The sequence below is a fragment of the Rhyacophila brunnea genome, unplaced genomic scaffold, assembly GCF_057557595.1.
Source record: "Rhyacophila brunnea isolate RB1 unplaced genomic scaffold, BYU_Rbru_1.0 scaffold_10, whole genome shotgun sequence".
NCBI classification, from domain to species: Eukaryota; Metazoa; Arthropoda; class Insecta; order Trichoptera; family Rhyacophilidae; genus Rhyacophila; species Rhyacophila brunnea.
The window spans coordinates 26335101-26361330 of NW_028232752.1; the positions used below are offsets into that span (position 1 = coordinate 26335101).

The 26230-nt window shown below is 32.8% G+C and overlaps 1 protein-coding gene across 5 annotated transcripts in view; it reads right to left on the minus strand.

Annotated features, from left to right (window-relative positions):
* Positions 1–25717, minus strand: part of LOC147079033 (carbonic anhydrase-like) — a 31475-nt gene extending 5758 nt beyond the window's left edge. Inside the window, exons 1-4 of one of the 5 annotated variants that reach the window (XM_085952666.1) lie at positions 25594–25717; positions 25280–25328; positions 22424–22546; positions 1962–2102 (exon numbers count right to left, since the gene is read on the minus strand). In XM_085952666.1, the coding sequence (XP_085808792.1) occupies positions 1962–2102; positions 22424–22544 (262 nt within the window). In that variant the 5' untranslated portion in view covers positions 22545–22546; positions 25280–25328; positions 25594–25717. The other 4 variants (XM_085952674.1, XM_085952682.1, XM_085952699.1 and 1 more) reach the window with 4 other exon arrangements.
* Between the last annotated feature and the right edge of the window lie 513 nt (positions 25718–26230).

Genomic DNA, 26230 nt, shown 5'->3' on the forward strand with positions numbered 1-26230 from the left:
ACGAATGTATCGTAAGTGTGTGGGGATGGGATATATGACAGAAAGAGGAATAGAGCGCTGTAGATGATGACCGCCGATAAAAACAAAAAAACATCAACCATTCATTTTCTCAATTCAAAATGAGTAATGATGTTCATAATGAATGAATTACCTGTGACAGGATCTCGTTGTTTAATGTTTATGCAATATCCGTCTTGTCCCTTCCAGAAAATTAGCGGATATTGGAGAGCGTCGTATGAACGGTGTGTGTCAACGATGAACTCCAGATTATTGTTTCTTCTTCGAATCACGATTTCTCGCGTCAATGTGCGGTCGCCAACCAGGATTCCAGCAATGTCGTCAACAACAGGCGCATTGAATCGACGCACGTGCTCTCCAGCTGGTGTTTTATCAGGATTGATGACAATAGCGTGATTGTCACTTTGCAATTCGTGCATGTGTGCTTTGAAGAATTTCAATAATTCATTGTGCTCATTCAACAGGGCATCCAGTTCGCCGACGATGCGCCTGGCGTTAGGCGAATTGAGGCTATTGTAGCCGCAACGTGCATCCACATGATTGATGTCCTCACCGCCCATGAAGTAGATTTGTAAAAATGTATGTGGTTCGTTTGGCATTGGCAGCAATGAGCCTACTTTGTGGTATACTTGGCTTTTGATTTTGAACGTATAATGGAATTGTTGACCATTTGCCGCAGTATTGTGAACTATTTCTGTTGCTCCGAACAAAGTCTTTTGGAAGCATGAATTGAATGTGCGAATGGACTTCAGGGACATGTTTGAATCTGGAACTGAAAGCCGATGAGCAAGCCGTTCAATGGTTCTGGTGGTATCTCAATTTCTGGTAGTTGCACTTTTCCTGATGCGCAACACACCCCGGCTGACTCATGTTTGAATTTGAGCGCATGACAATGGGGACATTCTTTGTCCATAGCACCAATCAGCACTTTCGGATGAGCGGAATATTCAATATCTGGCTCGTACTCGAATGCGAGACGAAGGAACGAAGCGGATGTAAATGTTCGATGTACTTGTTGGCGTTGTCGGTCATTTGCTCTGCGTGTGTTAACTACGAACCGGCGCGCTTGGCTCCGTTCCAATAGTCGTTGTTGATTTCGTTCAGCTCGTGCCTCTTGTGATTGGGATGCACGCAATTGCGACATGCTTACACGCACGTTTTTGTTATCTTGTTGGATTTGTTCGTCTGTTCTTTTTGCTCTACTATTTCGCATGTTTGTTGCTTTATTCGTTCGACGGCCCAAATGGCCCCCCTTGCGTCTTGATGGCATTGTGCACTGTAATACACGCACATAAAAATAGATAAATTAAAATAAATCGTACAAAATTTTGCACGCACTGCGTTGTGATATGCCGAATGAAATGTCAAAATGACGCGACGCTTCTCTTGAATTCTTCTCGGACGTAGCGCCATCTGTCATTCAACAACATAAATAATTTCGTTCTGTTTGAAATACGAACGACGGTTAAATTTGTTCATACAAAAATAATAAAATCGCGATTAAAAAATGGGAGGGTGGGGGTAGGAGGGTGAAGATTTGGGGTTATAGGTATTTTTTAATGCAAAATAATAAAAAAAATACAAAAAGAAATTTTCAAAAAAATAAAAGAAAAAAATTTCTGGATAGAGATACCCTAATCACCTAGCGGTATGAAATATACTTGTTGACCTATTCTCATACCTAACAAATATACATAAAAAAATTCATAAAAATCGGTCGAGCCATTTCGGAGGAGTTCGACCACAAACATCGTGACACGAGATTTTTATATATATAGAGAAGATAAAACATAGGTCACAGTCTAAGTGTTGTTATTATGTTCGCTTGTTATGATCGTTTTTCTCTGTCCAATAGGAAGTCTGCCTTCTTGAACCATTCTGTATTAGTTTCCAATGTCAACAGCCCGAGATATATCGTGAACTGACATAAAAATGTTTAATACCTGATGCTCCATTATTAGTGACTCGCGCCGTAGCTCCTCTTCTGCAGTGGCCTTCAAAGTATAATTTTGAAGATGGTTCCCAATGTTCAGCCTGTCGTTCACACAGTGCTATTGGCGATTGGGCCACTATGTTTTGATGGTCTGTAATTTAAAAAAATGTAACATTTTATATAAATTTTACGATAATTTCTTAATTACCTATCAGTACAAATTAATATAAGTTCCGTTAAGGCGATGTCTTTACCTACCAGAGGCACCTAGCGGAAAAATACGAAGCTTGCAATTTGAGACATTTTTTTGATAATCTACAATTTCAACTACATATATTAATTAATAAATATGTATCTGAAAACATTAAAAATTTTTTTTTTTTATTTTAAGTCTAAGATAAACTTACAATAATTCTAAAAAAATATTATAAAATGTGATCTTATTTAATTATGGTTCCAATATTGAAGCTCGATTTGATATAAATAAAAAGGATTTCAAGTTATACACATTTATATTTTTATAAAAATCGATGTTTTTTAAAATAAATATAAAAAATATTAAAACTATGAATTACTCAAAAATAGCATAGAGAACTAAATTTTAATAATAAATATGACCATAAAATATATGTAATAATAAGATGGGGTCCTGTGACAAATTCACATTTTATAACATTTTTTTACAACTGTAAGTTTACATTTGACTTAAAATAAAAAATATTTTTCTTTTTAATGTTTTCAGATACATATTTATTAATTAATACACTTGAAATTGTAAATTATCAAAAAAATGTCTCAAATTACAAGCTTCGTATTTTTCCACTAGGTGCCTCTGGTAGGTAAAGACATCACCTTAATTAGTATTTTTTCTTAAATTCATGTAATTTTTTCTCGATATTTAGACAAAACTATCATTAATTTTTGGTTTTTATTGATTTTTTATCTGGGGGCTCCGGGTACGATTCCTGATGAGGTTAAAATAAGTATATTTATGTGTTTTTCTTAAAGCCTGTGTGCTTATGTGATTGTTTCACTTTTAATAGGCATTTCACTACACTACTGTCATTGGACTATAAGGCCTGTTGTAGTGTTAAGCGTACAGAGATTTCATAACTATGTTTAACTAAATTGCATTGTACTCATAGACTGAAGACATGCCAAAATTTTAACACGCAACTTAACAAGGAATAATCATTAAATAATTACAAGATAAAAAAAACTTTTTATATACCTACAACGTTTTTAAATTTTCTGTTGAATCATATAAACTTGACTTGCTAGCTTAAACAATCAAAAAAAATGTACTTGATAGAAATAATACTGAAATGTCATTTTGATTTCCATAGTAACGCCCGTATATATTAATAATTTAGTTGCTAGGACCCCAGACCCCTAGCAACCAATAATAGTGGATTGGATTACGGATTTCTTCCAAAATAACTTTTCATACAAAACATAATTAACTGAAAATGAATTCAATTCTACTTAAAGATGGCTAAAAATATTTAAAAAAATGCATTGGCATCGTGTTCTGATATATTCTAAAAGTTTCAAATGGCTAGCTAGTCGGGAAGTTAGTTAAAAATGGATTGCAAGATTAGTATCGGACAAATAAGAAAAACGTTGTAATAAAATAAGAGCTATGATGCTATGTTGCACATTGAGTATTGTGGGATAATGTAGGTACCATTAGGTGCGAATATTTTTTGTATGTTTCTCATATTGTATTGTAAAACTATAATATATACCTATATAAATATTAATTATTCTGGAATCGAGAGCTATGTAAGGTAAGTCACGTGAAGTGAAAATTTCAACTTTTAAAATAGAGAATATGTACCTACCTACTGAAGAAGTCATTAAACATAAAAATTTCATTTCAATTACAAGTCTTGTTATAATATAATATTTACATAATTTCAATACCAAATAAGCGAATTTCGAACTTATATATAGCGTCTTTTAAAATTTTGCGTTTTTCAGGTAGATACTTACTGAACTTATTTTTTCTTACAGGAGAAGAGTAATAATCAACGCACAGAGTATAAACGAATTAATAAATTATTTTTAAGACTGAAAATATTAGGACTTTATTATAACACTAAGTTTGTTTCAGAAGTATTATGTAATAAATTATTAACTCAACATGAATTATTTCAGTTTTAATTTAAGGTGAAATATCATAGTTATATAATAATTAATAAAATAACAGTTATCAGAACAAGCCATACCAAGCAGATTAAGCGAGTGACGGTCATTAATAATATAAAATCGGGGTTATCCGTGAGAATTGACTACGAAAGCACATGGATAATAATTACTGTTGACCGTTTCAACAAAGGGCCACAAACAGCTTACCATAAAAAAAACAAAAATAACAGAAAACCTCTTGAAAAAGGTTAAGTTCAAAAAGGCAAAAGAGTAGCCTGCGGCGATCGCGCGGAAAGCTCAAAGCTCTCTCAAGAAGGAGCTTACCTCCGTACAGCCTTCTTGCCTCCCACCCGTCGCGGTTTTGGTTTGGATAATCTCGTTAAACGGCCACATTAATCCGATTAAAGGAAGCTCAGGCTTAGCCACAGCTTTTAGCACCTTGCTCATATAGCCGGACCTCGGCTTATGCACGAGATAGGATTTTAAATTGCATTAAAAGTTTACACTTTTTAGTTTGTATCGCGAGGTAAAATGTTGCGTGTCATCATAATTTTATTTACGCTGGATAATGCCATAAAATATGTAATTCACCGCTAAGCAAAACATCGACAGAGCTTAAAATGATTAAGCCTTCGATAGCACATTTCTGCACATAAACCACCTCAGCGATGGCTTATAAATAATACTAGTTATCTCAAGGAAACAATTTCCATGAAAATCAACAACAAAAAATACGTAATAAAAATTTAACAACATTATACGGAAATATCCTAGCTAGAATTATGACACGTACGGGGTATCGCTTTCATTTCTTAAAAACAAAGCTCAAACCAACAAGAGCTTTGTTATTCAGTTTGATAAACTTGCTGTAAAACCTCAATAATTAAAGGAAAATAATGAGTTATATCTTTACGGCTATTACACTATGTGACAGAATGCCCGTTTCTAAAGTTGTGAGTCGCGGATTTAAATCCCGCGTCTGACAAATTCGTATAATGTTTTTTTTTCCACCGAACTGATTAATAAATTTTAATTGAAAAAACATCTCCATGGATCAAGGTTTTGAGGCAGAGTACTTTATGACGGTCAGGCCGTAAAACCCAAGTATAACAAAGCGCGCTGACTGCCCTCAATTAATATTGAATGCGGGTTACATTTACGTGGCAAACTTTGAACTCAAATGGAATAGTACAAAACTTAAATCCATTAGAATTATTATTATGATACATAATGAATTCTTTATTACGTGCTTAAGTTTATCCCATATTTTTCCATACTCGACATCCGTAACCTGTTAAACGGCACCCAGTAGGGTTAGCCAATTCCCATTAATTTTGTGTTCCCTGGTCAATCCAGAGCTTGGACGTAATAAAATCTGTGAAGAGACCTCCTCAGACTGCCAAGATCAATAATGGATTATCACTTTGGAAAATTAAAATAAAATAAAATGATAACGTCTTTTGTAATAAATCTTTGATAAAAAAAACTGTTGTGAAAGTCTCAGACATCGTATAACGTGTACTCTAGCTTAGGCAATTTGTTGTGAATACTATAATTCCGTTATGGGTTTAAAATATAACTAAATATACATGACTATACCGACAAAGGTAATTTGTGCTACCCCTTCCCTTCGGCAATGCTAACTAAGCTGCTGTTTTAGTTTCTTACTAAATGAAAAATTAAGCATTTTTATCTTTACGATTCTGAAAAAAATATTATTTTAATGTGATATAAAAGGGGGAGACTTTTTGGGATTTTCACGGGGGCAGTTAAATCGCTTAGGGCGGGCTTTCATATTTTGCTGTATTATATTATTTTATACTTAAGTTTTACAAAAAAACCTGGTCCTGATATTAAAATATGCGGATTCAGTGCTTACTACACAATATGTTATTTTTTTTTTATTAAAAATAATACCGTTCATGTTATGTTGGTCTTCATCTTAATATACTATATATACATCACATACCTTCACAATGGCCAAAGTCAGGCGAATGTTAGTGGTCACGTGAGGGCGACGTACGTGGTGGCCGGCAAACATTTGCAGTCTATCGACACAGTGTCGGTGTTCAATACGCATCGAATACCACCAACATTCGCCTGATTTGGATCACTTAATTATTTATATTGTATGCGTTATTGACGTACTAATGACAACTTTATTATAAAAATGTAAATCCACCAACCAACAAAACACAAACTTAACAAAAAGAAAAACACTGCTGTGGGTTTAATTCATATACTTAAATAACTAGAAAAAAATACCAGGTGGCAATGCCGCTTGTCAACGTTCAATGGGCGGACAGAGAGGGAGTATGTGTGTGTTGTGCTATGTTGCACTACGTTACAGACAGATAAATCAAGACAAATATATTATACTACCCCGTTTACACATGTATAGATTTACTGTGCACAGTAAGAAAGTGTATGGGAAAACATGTATTATCCTGCAGTTGGCAAGATCGCGTGCATGAATCAAACAAGTTTGGAAGCTTACGAATCGTGATGATTTTTTACGCGCAAGTAAAATCTGCGCCTGTGCAGTAAAACGATAATGGCGAACATGCCGGTAAAAAAACGAACTACTCATTTGAGGTTAACCGATTTTCAATACGTCCTGTCAAATAGTAGTATAAAATGACAACATCGCGTCTCGCTGACTCTTGAAGAATGAGATTGGAGAGACAGTCAGCACTTTTAAGTGTTAACAGTTATTGTTATGATACTTTAAAATGAGCAGTATTGCCGCCATGAATTCCATGCAAGGTCCCGACAAAACCGCCTGGACATTACAACCCAGACGTAAAAATATTATGTGCGGTGTAGTTCGTATTTCTTCCGGCAGGTTCGCCACTAACGTTTTACTGCACAAGCGCACCGCCATGCAAGTACCAATTATTTATTATTGCATGAACATTCAGAAGCTTCTGAACTTTTTTGATACATGCATGCAATCTTGCAACTTGTACGATGATACGTATTTACACGTGCATTTTATTGTTATGGTGATAATAATACGTACTGTCAGCAGTAAATCCATGTACGTGTAAACGGGGTATTACGCGCTCAGTATTAATAAACGATGATCAAATTACACACTTCTCTAATCTAAAATCACAATATTATAAAGTGTATACATAATATGCAGATATAACACAGTTGATGTATTCATATTTAATTTGCACCAAACTGAACTGATTTTCTTATAAGTATATATTATAAAACAATCGACCGATATAATAATTAATTCAAAAGACTTGGATCGTACGCAGTAAGGAACAAAGAAAACTCGGTAATGTTATTTACCCATAAGATTTTATGACCAAGAAGGAAACACGGGAGAACGTTGCTACTCAGGTGTATTTTTGGAAACAACACAAAAAGGCTAGATAATTACTACCTACATACATAATTATGCCGTTTTATTAAGAACATCGCTGTGCGTGGGAGCCTCGTATTATGTTACACTAATGATTTAAAAAGCACACTACTACTTCACCCATAGCTCCCACAAAGGGGGGGCTGACAAGGCTCTAGCCTGGGGGCCCGCGCCCAGGAAGGGCCCGGCGGGGCGAGTCGACCAGATACACATCACAAATTCTATCTAATAGTAAAAAAGTCGCCTGTGACGCTATTTTCCTTCAATAATGTTATTATTTAAAATTATGTGTTTGTACGATAGAAGTTTTATTTGTGCATCGATACTCGACAAATCCATATTTCAAATGGATGTATTAAAATATAAAAAAAAAAAAACACTAAAAATATTCACATTAATTTTACCGCGTACACCATTTGGAAAATGCCACTGTGGAGCGTCACACTGCCTTTATCCTTAGCGATAGGTGGGGGGGCCGCCAAAGATCCTAGCCTCGGGGCCCGTTTCAGGATGTGGGGCCCATGACTTCACCCTATCACGCCCCAGCATTGGGGCATCGAACAAGCACAACACGTCACTACCCTCGGTCCAACCCCAACTCTAGCGCCTCCCGATATGCCAGACGTGCAGCGCGTAGATCGATTTTGTAGTACCGCTGCAGGGTATATCGGCATATCAACATGAATAAAAAACATATCGACATACATATAAACGCATGTAGCTCCATCACCGATGGACTTCTTTTAAACATCACATCATTACGGTGTTGCCAACCGAATGATTTCGCGAAAAATAATGTATACCAGTAATTATACTTTAATTTTACGACAAATAAGCTAAAAATACAAATAAGAAAAATGTTCTGGATACCTAATATATTTTTTTCAAAATACTATAATTTTTACACCATTTTAGTAATAATTGAAAACTATTTGACGAATAAGTGTAGACAGTTGACGCAATGCGTAACACGCTTTCCAAGTAAAACATGCGCAAAACTACTCAGTATTAAAACCAGAATTAAAAAGTTGAAATGAAGTGAAAGGTGAAGTGGTCAAATTTAATGTAGATATAGCTATTCTGAAGCATGGGTCACGTGTGAGTGACTTGCACCCATTTCTGTTAGAAATCTTGGTCTTGAATCGCCCAAGAACTACATCGAATTGTAGTCTTTTTTTATAAATTAAATTAGCATAGCAGGGGTTTTTGTTTGAGTTATTATAATTATTTTTTTGCAACTACCACACGATGGAAAATGTAGGTACGTTTAAAAAAATATAATGGATAGTTCTTCGTTTGATTTATATAGGTACATTATAATGTATTAATGTGTAAAAGAACGAGTTTTTTAATCTCTATGGTCACGGTTATAATAATGTATTATGAACATATCAATTAATTGTTGTGAGATAAATATTGTTAATGTCGGTAATATGGTGAAAATTTCTTGTAACTTTGTTAATTTTTGTCTGTCATCCAATTTATAGTTACGGAATTAAAGGCTGTACAATTAAACTCGTGCATTCTCATCTAAGTTCAAGTATTGATTCTTATTAGCGTCGCCATTTTTTTTTAAACATAATTATTGCCCTTACATTTTACGTAAATGACTAAAAAAACTATAGTACTTATAATGTACATTAGTCATATTTATTTAATCAAAATTATGGTATTTTGGAATATATGGCGTATATTGATTTACATTTATAATTTTTAAATTATATTACATTTTTCTCGGAATCAAAATAAAAATAAAATACTATAAGTTAGTAATCAATCAGTAGTCACGGTACAATGGAGAAATATCGTCCTTATCTAGGGCCATTACTGTACCATAAGAGCATATATGTGTTTTTATATATTTTCACAAAATATTTATATAGTATATAGACTTTAGGCCTAAGTTGTGGCCTGGATCCTACTAACTAATATAAACTAATAAGTATAATTTAATTTTCATGTATATTCTCGATAATACCAATTAAATAGTAATAAATTCAATAAAATCTATTATATCATTCTGCCGTCTTCAGAAAAAAAAGTTTGCAAAATTAAACAACTTGGAAGTCACTCAAAGTCTAGTAAGAAAATTGTATAACTATTTTGCCGCTATACTAATGCACGTGTATAACTATTTTGTTATATAAAACAAATTAAATATAGGAACATTGTAATTTTTTTACGCTCTAATGAAAACAGAAATCTATAACCATGCATCGTTACTCTAATAAAAGTGCAAATATTTTCCGGAAAACTTGTCAACAGACCTCGCTTGTTTCCCCAGTGCATTTGCACAGTGACGTCCCTAGATAAAATGCCGCCCCTAAGCAGCGCCAGAATGCCGCCCCATTTTTTATACAGTATTTTTATCATCATTTCCAATCATCAGTCCAAAATCTAGGATTCTAATAAATGTGTTGTATGTTACACATTACTAACAAAATATCAGACTGTAATTATTCGCAAAGCTGCATGTGTCGTTTCTAGTCACCATGGACGTTGAAGGGCAACGGAAGTAAACTAGATATCGCAAACCCGACAAAACCAGTGAGCTGATTTTTTTTAATGGAAATGTGTTTTCGTTATTAGGTAGCGCTATTTCTATATATTCCAAATGATTCTCCGCGATTTGCCGCCCTTCGAGTAACTGCCGCCCCCAAGCGACGCTCAATCTGCCTACCCCCACGGGTCGTCACTGCATTTGTATAATGTTCCTTTTAATTTTCTCTCTTTGTCCCATTGGGTACTTCCTTGCAGTGGCGAAGGGTAGAGGTAGGCTGTTAAGATCCGCCATAAATAGTGCACATTAAACTTTGTTAGTCATTCGTATTTGTTTTCATTAAGAGCATAATTCAGTGAAACGGAAAATAATTCTCAACTATAGGTGCGACGAAATTTCGGACTCGCTGCCAGTCAGAGAACGATAGTCGAGCTGTGAACACGTAAATTTGTTTTGTGATGGCGTCGGGGGAATTAATTCTTAAATCGTGTGAAGATTACTAAAACACGTTACCCATTTACTTGAAAAAGAAAACATGTCAATGAATATATTATTATTATTACTAATAGAACAATAAATATAACATTACATGGACGCATGTTGAATTTTTATGACAAATTATGTTTTGTTCTGCACGCGTCGTTTGCATAATCTTCGCGTCGCGTAGTCACGATCGTTTTAGACCGTGGCCCAGCTGAAGTATAGCCTTAAAATAAGACTACAGTTTACAAATGGTGTTGGTTAGTTTTTAAAATTTAATTAAACCCTGCGAAACCAAACCATAATCGTTTTGATATATCTTGGGCTATACGACAAAATTATGCACATTTTTTCATTCATACTTTGTTTTCATTGAATTAAGAATACATATTACACATTTTGTTGGTTATTTTTTTTTAAATGCATTAAGCTCTGTCTAAATCAAACTATACCTAATAGATAAAAATATTATTCTATCTATATAATATCCAAAGTTATGAATGATTTAATTGCATAATTTTAGATATTTTATAGATATTTGAGTATTTTTGACTATTATCTATTATGGCTTTGTTTATGCAAGGATTTAATAGAATTTGAAAAACAAACCAACACTATCTGCAATTCGTAGTATAAGTTCAATAAAAACAAATACGTATGACTAACAGAGTTTAATGTGAACTATTTATGGCGGATCTCAACGGCCTACCTCCGCCCTTCGCTACTGCTTCCTTGACACTTTCGGGTCCCGCAGGGAGAGAAGTATGCAGATTTCTAGAAAGTTCGCAGGCGACTTCGACAAGAATTTTCCGTTAGGTATCGAGTGTATTTTCCTGGATGCAAGAGACGCAGTGATGCGATGTGCCATTGCATAGGGCCAGAATAAATTACGATTTGATTTACATGTACTTTAAATCTGGCTCTGATTATGTTTAGGTTTCCGATGACTTCTGACATTAATTTCATATTGTAAATTTGGAAAAAAATACTAAATCCAGTACAGGACCGCTACTGGCTTGGTGCATATTTTTTTTGCTATGAAAAAGAATTTAATAATAATTATTTCTTTTCAGTTATCAGCTCGTGAATCTTATCTAGAATCTTGTAGGTCGTATTACGGCTTGCATTTTGTACATAAAAGGAAAATGTGGATCATGGCCTCCAAAATACGTACGCAGGAGGAAACTAAACCATAGGTAGGTAATTAATATTTAAAAAAATATTGTCTATGATAATATTGCATGTTATAATAGTTAAGTCCATCCTGGTGATTATCTGCTTACAGTTAGTACCAATACTTATAGATTTATCGTCATTGTCTATAAAAAAAAATAATATTATCTGAACTTGTTGGCAAATACGACTGCAATTATTGCAGACTGCGTAACCGCGCTGTACTTACATAAGTGTTAATTTATTGGGCACAATGACCTGTGTAGATTCCACACATCCATTTCAATTAATTAGTGAATTAAACTAGGAGCACGAAACGTTATCCAAAGGCCGGATTTGGAGCTAAAATCACCACTATCCAAAAAACTATATAGGTAATACTTTGTCAACCATTTGCTGGATAATTTATTATTGCTATATCTAGTTTTGACTAAATTCTAACAATAAAATACCAAGCATTTTTTATGCAATCTGTGAAATTATTTTAACACAACTAGTCATTAAATTAATTTAAATTTCAAAATGACGTCTAAATAAAGCATCAGTAAGATAAAAAAAAGTATTATTTTGGAAGGAAAAGGCACTATTTCTGGATATGTCCATATAATGCTCTGTGTGTACCAGGGAGCTAATGGAAACTGAAATACCTAACGGGTGAGGAGAAACAGGCAACCGATTTCGAGTGTGGAAGAATATGGGATAAACTTAAACACATGTAAAGAATACGCTTGTATTTCGTTCTGAACCGCTCTCGTTTTATGCACTGACGCTAATTCAATATTGCTGTATCTGAAGGTTGCAACACACACTATTGCACGTCTATAATGTGTGGCTAATTTTCGTAGGACACTCACACAAAATGTAGTGTATTGGGATATAGCCTATCGGAAATCTATTTATTAATCTGTTCTGTGATGTGTACTTATATTTACGGAGATTGGTTTTGAGCCATTTGTTCAATCTACTGAACACAAAATAAATGGGAATTGGCTAATGTGGTATCTAGGCTACGGATCTTGAGTGTGGAAAATATAGGATACACTTAATAATAAAATATTATTTATATCAATAGTTACGAATGTATCATGATAATAATGCATTAAAGTTTGTCACGAAAATGTAACGGGCATTCAATATTTGAGGACAGTCGGTGCGCTATGTTTTACTCGGGTTTTATGGTCTGACTGTCATAAAGTATTTTGCTTCAAAACCTTGGCCCATGGCGATGGCTTTAACATTTCTATCTTATTAATCTCTTCTGTGAATGTACGATTACATAGCATGGAGAGAGCAACACAATATGAATCCGACTGAGCTGCGAGTTTTGAGTTTGCAGTCGCGGCGAATGCGGTTTAGGCCTACGATATTTTTGCGAGGGAGTTACTATACCTATGGCCCCCATAATGGGGGGGGGCTGACAGGGCTCTAGCCTGGGGGCCCGGGCTAAGGAGGGGCCCGGCGTGGCGAGTCGTCCAGATAAGTGAGATAAACACACATCACAAATTTGCTTTAATAGCAAAAAAATGTCGCCTGCGGGCTATTTTCTTCCATAATGTTATTATTTTAAATAATGTAGTTGCGGGATATAATTTTAAATTGTGTATCGATACTCGACAACTCCATAATTCAAATGGATGTATTAAAATATACCAAGAACAATAAATATACACATTAATTTTACGGCGTACACCATTTGGAAAACACTACTGTAGAGCGTCACACTGGCTTTATCTTTTGTGATAGGTAGGGGGGCCCATGACTGTACCTATAGGGTCTATCAGAGTAATGTTTTTTTTTTGTAAACAAAATAAAATGTTAAATATATTTTTTATAAAAATTTAAAAAAAAATGTACAGCTTGCTACGAATGAACCTTTTATGCGAAATGGTTTACAGTTGATTTAAAAATTCGCCTTAGTTATCATTTCATCAGCTTCACTCTTACGTAAAGTCCTCATCCACATGATATAAGGCTCTTTAACATTTTTGGTATAAATCTATCCACTATTTTATTATAAAATATACCGGACCGATGAAAAAATCATATACTCGTACGTAAACAACAACAAAGTTTTATCGGGGCTTTTTGTTCAGGTGGGGAGTGTTATATTAAAAAGTTGATCGACCGCTGACGTACATTGACGTGGGTAACTCGTAATACTACTTAACTACGCAGTGACGTAGGTACGCAGTACTCAAAGTTAACAAAACCGTGGAAGTCTACATGGTCAAGTAATATGTAATCAAATTTCGTACAAAAGTGGGTATGGAATATTATTGAGTAGAAATAATATAATTTAATATGTAACAACAAATTAAATATAACTATTGAATTAACAATAATATATACACGTGTTATAATATATTATTTTTATATTTTAGTAATTTTTCGACAATCAATTTAATTATATTTCATTTTTGCGAAACACCTTAGAAATATAGCTTGACGCATGACTATAAGTTAATTTCATCGTAATTAAGTAGAGTACAGGTAGTTGATTATTGGTAAAGTACATTGGCAAGAATCCGATGGCTAAGGGTTCTAGTTCCACCAGGCACTATATTTTTTTTCAAGATTTTTACTACTTAATAGGTATGTTTCTGAGCTAAATCTTGTGAATTATTCGTTGAATAAAAAAATGGTTTATTAAAATCCTAAATTAATTGTGGGAACTTTATTATATTTTTTTTCTATGAAGTATTAACAGTGAATACAATAATAATATGAAAGTACAGTGTGTAGTTAAGTAGGTACTTAATTTTGAAGTGATTTCTCTACATGCTATATTTTATTTAAATCGATTAAATTATTATCCTACTGACCGGAATATCTGGGTCAGCATCAAAGCTGTCGAAGAAACCTTTTTATAGAGATGGAACCCAAATGCATGAAAGTGATGACAGTGAAAGGACCACACATATTTTCATATAGCCTTTGATAACACACTTAGTTATTACCACTTCTTGCCTACAACAATGGCATTTAAACTATAACTTTATAACTGAGAAAACACAGAAGGTTTCACCCAGAAGAAGGTTCAACATTTTTTGTCGGTATTTAGTAAAAAAATGATATAGCTATGATTAAAATGGAATATTATCCAAGAGAGAGGAGAGGAGGTAAGATAATATCGTCTCTGTTCTGGCAGAACACACTAACTGGAGAATACTAGTTTTGAGTAATTTGACTTTGAAGTTGTTAAAATGTTTGAAATAATAGTCTATCATGTGAGTTTATTAAGTAATCGTAAAAAGGATGACTTTAAAATAAAGACTGTTTATTTATTAAGAAGGTTTCCAGACGGTAAAGTTTGAAATAAGGAACATTTTGGTACTAACTCAGTATGTCATTTTTTAGAATTAGTGTCTTCTGCCAGAACAGTGACGATATTATAGTATCTTTGCAGGCGTGGTAGAGACAATAAAAAGAAAAACATACCAAAATAAAAAAAAATAATATTGCAAATTTTGATGTATGTATACGGACGGATTTATTTAATTAATCACGGTAGGTACTCTTTAAAAAAAGTTGAACTGAAATTAGACTATTAATATTTAGAATACTTGGATTCATGGCGAGACGAGAATATTTCACGTCCCTCCGTAGCAAAAGAAGGTATACGTTAAAGTGCCCACCACCACCCGTCATATATGCACAACCGTGGATATGCACGGCCGCTTTCTATGACGCTTTAAACGTGTCTGAAAGAAGTGATTTTAAGTGCTCATTCCGTCCCGAGACGGAGCCGCACGGGACTGATGCTGCAACCATGCACCGTAGTGCTTAAAGAAGAAAGTTAAGAAAGAAAATTTTTGTTTTTTGGACTGGCTCTGCTGTCCGCGGACGTTAAGCGCCTTGTGTACCCGCAGACTGAGTGTCACGACTTGAAATGGATGAGTCTACAGAAGATTCGGGACTATCCCGCTCCCCATACGACGCTGCAAATTTCTCAAATGCCGCAAAGTTGGCCTCGGTTGCTACCAGATCTCCATGACCAATTGGGCCCGTGTGAGGACGGACCCTGGCAAGTAAAAACGAAACAATAATGTGGTCGGTCGATAGTGTGCGTGCGTATGTGGAGCCGCGATAATTAATGCCTGGCAGCCGATGACCGCGTATTCGTACGTATACGCACATATACAATGGACGAACCGCATCATTGTTTCGTTTTTACTGTAACCGGGTATGTGATAAAAGTAAATAACAGAACCTAAGTATTAACAATGCCACAGTGTCGCGTGTAAGCTTGCACGAAACAAGACAATATTAATAGAAACACGTCATTAATTATAATTATTAAGTAGGTAAATTATGAAATTTTTACAAATTTGAACTATTCCAGTGGCGACAATACGACAGCCCCTACGTATAAGGTCGGAACTGCAAAATGGTAATTTTTCAGTGGTACGATTTTAATATATTTTAATGACATCACAACGTTAATTTAAAAGCTGGAATTATAATTTTTTAGTTATCCCTATAAAATATTGATGGATTTTTTTGTTTTATTGCTATAATCTTTAATTATCTTTAAATTTATTTAATAAAGGCAATGAAGTCAAAATAGCCAAAAACGCAGTTCCGCAGCCAGAGTATTACAGATTGGTATAAAAAATCTATGATGGTATCTGTTATAATAAAATATTTATTAATAGACACAATGTATTTCCAACTACGCCACTGCCCCTACTTTGCAATACTTATCCAATTGAGATCGGTCAGAAAAAAGTTGTTGTTGAAGTTCAAAGCAAACTTTTAAATTGCCGAACTGTTTTTCGGTCCAATTCATACAGTGAAATACTCGGCGACATTGACAGTCCATTAAATTTAAGCTAATAATGTCAGTCACATGTTTGATTCGTCATTTTTATTAACCTTTATTGTATCTTAATGGAAGCATGTGACTTAACGATAGATAGCGTGACACAAAACGTTAAGTCCAAGAATTAATTTTAAATAAGCAACAATTTTGCACTACTTAGGTATCATCAAAATCATCATAGATTGAAACTTAAATTATATTATTACTTATGTAAGAAGTCAGAACAACAATAGTACATAACGCTTATATACTATTTATTTATTCGATACCATGTAGATACACACAACTTTTAAAAATAGCAGATTATTATTATTCACACTTTGCCTTTTTAAATTAAGTATGAAATCCAGTATATTACATATTCTTATCAAGTGTAGGGATTGCAATACCGTTATTTCAAAACCGGTATCCCAGTATTTTTTGATACAGAAATACCGGGTTTAAAAATAAGACAGTAATGATATATTCGATATTGACAGTGGAAACAAAATGGATTAATTAACATAATAGGCTTAACAGGACTGTATGTATTTTTCAGGCTACGCGATGTCTGGTTTACTATCGTGCACCTTCAACGTCCTTGGTGACCAACAATGACACATGCTATAAAATATTAATATTTTCTTAATTGATATATACTTCAATAATTAGGACTACCGGTATATAATAGGAAATACAGAAATACCGGTATTGGTATTGCAATCCCTAATCAAGTGGGTCTCATTTGATATTTTGCTTGTACCTAACATGATTTTAATGTAATATAAGGGACACACAGAAGGAAATAGGTAGGTAAGTAGATTATAAATACAACCATATAGTATAGGTATATTATTTATGTAGTTTCAACATTAAATTATTTAAAACCAATAAAGACATCTCATAAAATTTGTATTGTATCCAATTAGAATAATACTGTTTGCAGACTAGCTGTTGTAGCATACGTACAAATATACTCCACGGTGAAATGTTCAACGAAGAACTCGTCATTTGATTAAATGTTATACGAACACATGTTTCACGTAGTGCGACTCACGAAAAAGTATCCTGCGGTGAACTGTATACGTACAAATTTCCGGACACGCAACCATATGGTATTATATTTTATTCTTGCATGTTATATTCTCTCAGAAACATTTGGATAAGTACAACAAAACGCTTTGATGTTTGGCTGAGCTATAAACATCTGAAGATTAACTGGTTTACATTTTCAAAGAGTGTCTTTGACCATCATAAAGCGGACATTGCCAAACATCGTGATTTATATCTTCACTGTGGCATTTATATTCGAATCAGGATATATGTATGATGATATGTTTGAGTCGTCAATGATGCCTTTTTATGTATTCATGGATCAATCAACATTTTGTAAAATTAATTATGTTATCGGCGCAATCGTGCTTAATGACGATTGAATTAGATATTTTATTGCCGAATTATAATACTTTTAAAGTGTTTTAATTACAAATACATGTCTAAAATAATAAAAGGAAACTGTAAAATGATTTTTTTAAATTCAAATGTAATAATTACAAGATAAAAAGAACTTTTTATATACAACGTTTTTAAATTCTGTTGAATCATAATATAAACTTGACTTGACTAGCTTAAACGATCAAAAAATTTTTTACTTGACATGTCATATTGATTTCCATAGTAACGCACGTATATATTAATAATTTAGTTGCTGGGATCCCAGACCCCTAGGAGCCGATAATGGTGTTGAAATAACTTTTCATACAAAACAGAATTAATTGAAAATGAATTCAATTCTACTTAAAGATGGCTAAAACTATTTAAAAATGCATTGGCATCGTGTTCTGATATATTCTAAAAGTTTCAAATGTCTAGCTAGTCGGGAAGTTAGTTAAAAATCGATTGCAAGATTTGTACCAGACAAAGAACCACCGGACAAATAAGAATACGAGCTAAGAAAATCGTTGTAAAATGATCACAGTATTAATATATTCTTTAAAATATTGAGTTTTCAATAAAATACAACTGTTTTTTTTTTTTTTTTTTTTTAAAGAAATCTCTAGATCTACCGGAATCTTCTGTTTGTGGTACCATACCCTAACAAAGGTCTGGCTACATCATAGTATTCATTGTTTTATTATCTGCTACCCAAAAAAGCTCAGTGGAGCTGCTACACTCTTGCCAATAATTATGGAGCTCTCTACTACGTTCACACCGTTGCATGACAAGTTGGAAAATGCTGTACTTTTTTTCTTTCATCATGTGGCCGAAGTTGTAGTTTTCTGGTTTTAATACTACGTTAAATTTCTCAGTCCTTTCCGATTCGATTAAAAACGTCAACATTTATCATCCGGTCAGTCCAAAGATTTTTGAGGATGCGTCTATACAGCCACAGCTCGAAAGCCTTATAACATATTCTACTTTTAGAGTTCGACCATAGGAAATTATTGAGACAACAGCGAGCCATACGCAGTTTCAGATCTAGGTTAAGGTACCGATTTGTAAGGAGGCGTCTCATTTTAAGAAATACACTCCAGCTATACTGGATTCAATTGTAATGACTGATAATACTTGTTTTAAACCTACCATAGATAGCGCCAATTTGGAGAAAAATAGCTGTGATCAACCATATCGTTTCGTATATTAATAATATTAATACTATCGACCGAAGGTACTTGATGGAATTTGAATTTAAATTCTAATGGATTTAAGTTTTGTACTATTTCATTTAAGTGGTTTTTTGCGACCCGGATTTCGCCTTTCGGCATCTTCAGGCGCCGTGTACACTCACCAAAGGTAAACATACACTGACAACGAACATTCTTAGCTTTAGCTTATATAATAAATCAATACAATATAGTAGGTAAAAACTCCATTACCTACCTATACAAATTGCGTGAGGTAAGTTTAGGTAAACGATGTTCTTATAGATTCTTAAAATATAGCCCATTTATCTCACTCATGTACTTCATAATATATATTATGATTTTTTACGTTATTTTTATTGCTAATACCGTGCCGTTACATATTTAAATTTGAATTTTAACATCGATACAATGTAGTTTATGTAGCGCTTGGGCCCCACATCCTGAAGCGGGTCTTTAGAGGGACCCTATTTATCGCCAAGGTTAAGGGCAGTGTAATTCTATACAGAAGCGTTTCCTAAATTCTGCATGTGAATTATCATTTAAGTATAACAATCATCATAGCACATCAAATTGCATCGGAAAACCACATATTTTAAAATTCTAATATTTTTGAAGTACATGAAGTGCCGCAGGCGAATTTTTTTTACTTATTATATATGTTATACTACATGTTATACCACATTAGAATCTTCGTTTCACAATGTAATTTATATTATCAGGTAGGCACCTTTAGTTAGGTACGTTGGGTTAAAGATTTTTGCCTGTAACTCGTATATAACTGCATGTCCCACAGTTTAATCACAAGATATCTATAATGTCTAATATATATTAAACTCCCCCCGTTAAACTATCACACTTCCATATTAAAACTTATGAATATTTTTTCTTGTTTAGCTTTTCTTTAAAGGTTTGGGTACTATCAGACTGTATTCATACATATTTTTTGGATTGTGCGTTGAAATCACGCGCCTATTTCCTAGGTTACGGGTCCATAATTATACTCTTACGTGAAATCGTATCACAATGGGAAACACGAATGAAATATCGGCCGTAGGCGAGGTATTGATATTTTATAACAGCGTTACACCGGACTGAAATTCTGTCGCGGTTTTTGTATACAATAAATTCTGCATGAGCGGAATTTCGGCGACGCAATTGTGCTCTAACTTGGCGATTTGGTAAAACATATATGGATGGAAAACTCTAAGTTTAAAAATGATGCATTCAATTTGTAAAAGGTTATCAATAGTTACAAAAATAACGAATACAAAAGTAATACAACATTTATTATAATACGTCATATTATAATTATTCAACATAAATATAGATTAAACGAAATGATACAGAACGATTTTGTAATAATATACTCAGGATTGGGTAGCCCCAAGGCTACAAGGCGAAAGCCTAAAATTCAATAATAACCGCGGAAGTATCGAGCAGGACTTATTGCTATTAATTTAATTCAAATTCAAAATAGTAACCCACATAAGATAGAATATTGTTGTCAACTGAGCATTTATTACATCAAATAAATAAATTAAAAGCTCTTAATATTGGTATTGTTTAAGGATATTGTCACATCACGTTTTTACCTATAAAATTATTAATACCAAGTATTTAATAAATTGTCAAAAAGAATTGGGTGTGAGAACATCTCTACAAAAATCCGGTGTTAATAAAAATACGAAAGAAAAGGACAGCATACGAATTCATCGGATGGTTGAAAAAGGCTTGCAATCACATTTATTCGATCTTTCTATTCTTGATCACACACAAACTAGGATCTCTTAGGATTTTCAGTAACGTCTTGCTGAATACTTTCTTTTTAAGGGATGCCTTCGGATGGCATCCATACAACAAAGTTTATCATGTTACTAACTTATCTTAAAAACGAAGAATGATGGTGAGCTATATAGACCCAGCTGAGTACATTCGTATATTGTTTACGTCTATATAAATTTACTGTCTTTTACTCTCAGCGGATCAAAGATTACAAAATCCAAATTGTGAGAAACCCTGTCTTTTTATTTTGTTGCATTTATAATTTATTTTAATTATAAATTTCACTTGCAATAAATGTTTCTTCTCTCATAATTTCAGTGTTTTCTTTAACAACTAGGTACATTATTTCATTATGTACACACTTACTGTCCAACAAGATCTTCTTGGCTACGTGTTAAAACTGTGAACTAACAAGCTCCTCCCATTGTTAACCGCACTTCGATTGAAGCGCCTTCCGGTTAGCGTCGAGTTGTCCACGTGTTAAAACTCTAAACTAACAAGCTCCTCCTACTTTTAATCGCACTAGCGACTTCCTGTTATTGCCTTGATCTTCTTGTTGGACAGTAGAAGAAAACACTTGGCGCCCATATTGTTCATACACTTTAACGCATTCATATTTAATAACTTTTATAGAAAAGTGCATTTTCATGGCTTGAAATTTTGTGTTTTTTCGTTGAGATTTAATTTCTAATCTTTTTTATACTTTACCTTTGCATGCTTTTACTCACTTTACAGGGCTGACTTTTCTAATTTAATATAATAATTTATAGTGACATCCATCGGCGAAAAGAATATATAAATACTCGCAATCGGTAATGCAGTTTACTGCATTGTTATTTGTATTGTAAAAGCGGTTGATAGTTCATTATTAAGGGGAAGAGGCATGCCAGCAGATGCACCTAGCAGAAAAATACGAAACTTGTAATTTGAGACATTTTTTTGATAATTCACAATCTCAACTGTATTAATTAATAAATATGTATCTGAAAACATTAAAAAGATTTTTTTAAGTCAAAGATAAACTTACAACTGTAAAAAAATGTGAATTTGTTACATATTTATGTCACGAATAACGTTATTATTACATTGTATTTATGGTTATTTATTTATTATTAAAAATTAGTTTATTAAGTTTTCAATTTTTCGACGTGTAGATTTTTGACTAATTCATCGTTTTAATATTTTTTATAGTTATACTAAAAAAGATCGATTTTTATAAAAATATAAATGTGTATAACTTAAAATCCTTTTTATTTATTACAGTTAAAATTGTAAATGATCAAAGAAATGTCTCGAATTGCAAGCATCGTATTTTCCGCTAGGTGCTTCTGCTGATATAAGGATTCCCCTTAAATATGAATTCGTATATGTATTTATTATTCAAGTATTCTTCCACATAATAATAAAACTTTAATTAGTAGTTGACCAAAACAATTTACTGTAAACTTCAACCTAAATTCATGCTTTTTATACCTACATTAATTTTTCTTTCACAGCTGCTAGGTATATCAACATTTTTTAACGCCAATATTTCTGAAGCATGGTGTTAAACATAACTGACCTGACTCATGGCTGTTTTTGCGGCCAACTTTTTCTTCTTCTGATGCATCTATCAGGTCCTCAACACGGTTTTCAATGCGTATCGTTTCCGTCTTTATGAATAATTTTCTTTCATTTTTCATTCCTGAAATATAAAACAATCAATATTTATTGAAGGTACGCAGAGATTTCCAGTTATACACATTTATATTTTTATAAAAATCGATGTTTTTTTAAATAAATATAAAAAATATTAAAACTATGAATTACTTAGTCAAACATACATATGTACGAAAAAAAATAGAAAACTTAATAAACTAAATTTTAATAATAAATATGACCTTAAAATATAATGTAATAATAAGACGTAGTCCTGTGACAGATTCACATTTTTTACAATTTGTGAGTTTATCTTTGACTTAAAAAAAATATTTTTCTTTTTAATGTTTTCACATAAATATTTAATAATTAATACAGTTGAAATTGTAAATTATCAAAAAAATGTCTCAAATTGCAAGCTTCGTATTTTTCCGCTAGGTGCCTCTGCTGGTATGCCTCTCCCCCTTAAGACATGCTGGTTCTGATGTACCTACATAAATATAACTACGCAACACGTGAAAATGTCTTAATGCCGATGAATGATGCGTAAAAATTTCCTTTAAGTATGTACCTAAATGTCTACGATGGGCATATTATTTTTCCCCACTTAGATTCAAAACTTATAAACATGCAAAAAAAAATCTAAATACTATTTTCATACATTATAATATATTTTAAATTATTAGTGACATTGCAGTTGATTGGAAGAAGAGAATTTATTAATATTTTATCTAAAAATATAATATATCTACTGGAATTAGGACATGTGGAAGTAGTCTCAGAAAAAATCCCAACTTTTTGAAAAGATGACATCAAGACGGTATTATATCGGAAACGATGATATAAAAATCGTGGGGAAGGAAAACAGGGGTTGAAATAGACAAGCGACGATGACCAGTATTGAAAAATAAAAACAAACATACGCTGAAAAACGCTAAAGGTAAAAAAAACATTTTGATACAGACGTGATAATAAATTATTATTCTATTAAAAATGAACAAATTTAAATCATTCCAATTCGTAGATGATTCATGAAATACAAATTAAAAAAACTAACTCACAAAAATATTCATAGAAACATCCATATTGTCAGAAGAATGTATATTTATTGTAATAATGTGTGACAACTGTCAGAATAATTTAGTAAACAATGAATGCTTTTGTTTTGTTTGATTTTCTGGTCTTCCAAAATGTTTTTAACGAACCGATAACACGATTTTTAATGCAAATTATTCTTGGTTATATCACAAAGAAACATTTTTGTGTGAAAAAATTAACACATACCTACATAAGTACCTAATATTTGTACATTTATATAATGTTCACTTAACCTCTAAACACGTTCACTATAATGCTAGAAAAAACATATTATCTGGTAGAAATGATTTTCATTACACAACTATTGGTCGTGAAAATTGCCGACCTGTTTTTCTTGCACTTTAGACATGATGCCGCATTTACGTACATAGATAAATAAAACAAAGTCTTGTACTCAACAGAACTGTGTCATATTTGTTAACAAAACAGCATTTTTTGTAAATATTATCACTGCAAAATAATAATACTCGTAACATGTATTCAGCAAAATTTTCTTTACGTAGAAACCAAAATAACAAAATAAAAAATGAACACTGGAAATAAATAAATGTAACATGATCATGTATAAATATATAATTTAGTAGAAGTTAGTAAACAATCTTTTTATTTATCTAAATTGACGTCAATATCCCATAGGTACATACTCTAAACGAGTCGAACAATATAATATACCTTTTAATAAACCATTTCTTTTATTCAACGAATAATTCATAAGATTTCAGAATGTAACATTCCATATATTGAAAACACATAACTATGCTTTATTTAAGGTAATTAATATTTCTTGATTTGAAACACAAAAACCAATAGCCAATAATAACGCAATTTGATAAGCATTAGATGTAGGACCTACCTACTAGTTTAAATTATCGCAATAATTATTTATTATTAAGTATTTTTTGAAATATGATTTTTTCTAGTGGGTATGTATATCTGAGGTGTTAAGTACCTAATGTGTGTTCAATATAATAATATACATAATATAACATCGCACAGTATTTGTAAGTAATTTAGATTTTAAAATTATTTGACTCTGATTTCGATTGTGATTTTAAAATACTGAATAGTAAGTGGGTATTATCTATTTACCTAGCTATAGACTGACTTATTTTGACTGCATAATATTCACTTGCCATTCGCATGGCCCCGAGCCCAGAGTAACCATTTCTCGTAAAACAAACATCTGTTAAGAAACCTCTTCGTGAGGCCACATACGATTGAAGAGCCAATTAAAAAAAAACATTTAAATGCTATTATAAAATAAATGAAAAATATTTAGGAAAATGTTAGTTGAAATTTGTATAAAATATATGTAAATAATTTGTATACTGTACTGAGTGAAAGGGAAAGTAATAAAGTGTTGCGCATTCTTAGGTCCAGTTAAAATTATATTCGAGAACATGTCCGATCCTAATAAGATCATATGGGCCTCCACATGGTGAAGGTTTGTATTAAAGTATTTTGCTTTTACGAGAAATGGATGTCAGCCACTTGTTAAACCTTTTAAGTCCATACTCTGACTCGTACACAAATTGAAAAACAATTTGTGTACTTGCCAGACCCAGGATTCGAACCTGGGACCTACGACACTATAGGCTGACGCTCAAGCCGCGCGGCCATTGTAGGTGTATTATAGGTATACAATATATTTGGACAAATAAAAAAATCAGATCAAACTTACTTAAGTAATAATATAATATAAATCTCAGTAGACGCTACTTAAATATTTTCTGAAAATTTAAAGAACTTTTATTATTCTTTATAGCTTTAGCACACTTTGAAGTTTGGTTTAAAACTTAACAAAATTAGTCACTTTGAAAAATAACAATCGTATTGTATTAATTCGTAGCACTTGTTGAAATCCACGTCTTAGCCAATGTAAAGTGTATCTGTACTGAATTCACTGGTCAAGATTCCGCGATAAGAATAATTGGCCAAATACAATTTTTATCAATTAAATTATTCTAAACGATGAGCGTGTATGGAGCCGGTTACCGATAAACTGTTCTAATATCCAGTGTTTACTCTTATACAATAGCCCTCGAATATTGTTTTATTACAATTTGAAACAAAAGCCATAATGGCTCCGTGCTGTCATGGTCAACTATTGTATTCGATTGACTGTAATTTATTGTTTTCCTCAGTGTGTGTTACCTACTCCTTCGACTTTATTAACATTGAACTGTCACGTGCTACACAAACATGCGATCTACACGGGTACTCGTACAATATTGCTGTACGTATTATATTTAGGGCCGTCAGAAAAATATCAAAACTTCTACACTATCGCATTGATACGATACTGGTACCTATTAACATTTTTTATTAGTATCGGGTCATTCATTTCGAATATTTAAAATAATATGCTGATTGGCGATTGCAGTGCATTAATATTTTCCTAATATTTCAGTCATTTTCAAAGGTTTTTCGACTATTTTACCCCCGTTATTCTATTATTCTAACATATCACTTAACTTCCAAAAAGAGCTACATGTGATAGATTTATCACATTTATCACTTTGTCTATTCAGGCAGTTATTATAAATCCAACATCTGTCCGTTTAATATTCTGTTTATTGTTATAATACTAATATATTCATTGACATGTTTTCTTTTTAAAGTAAATGGGTAA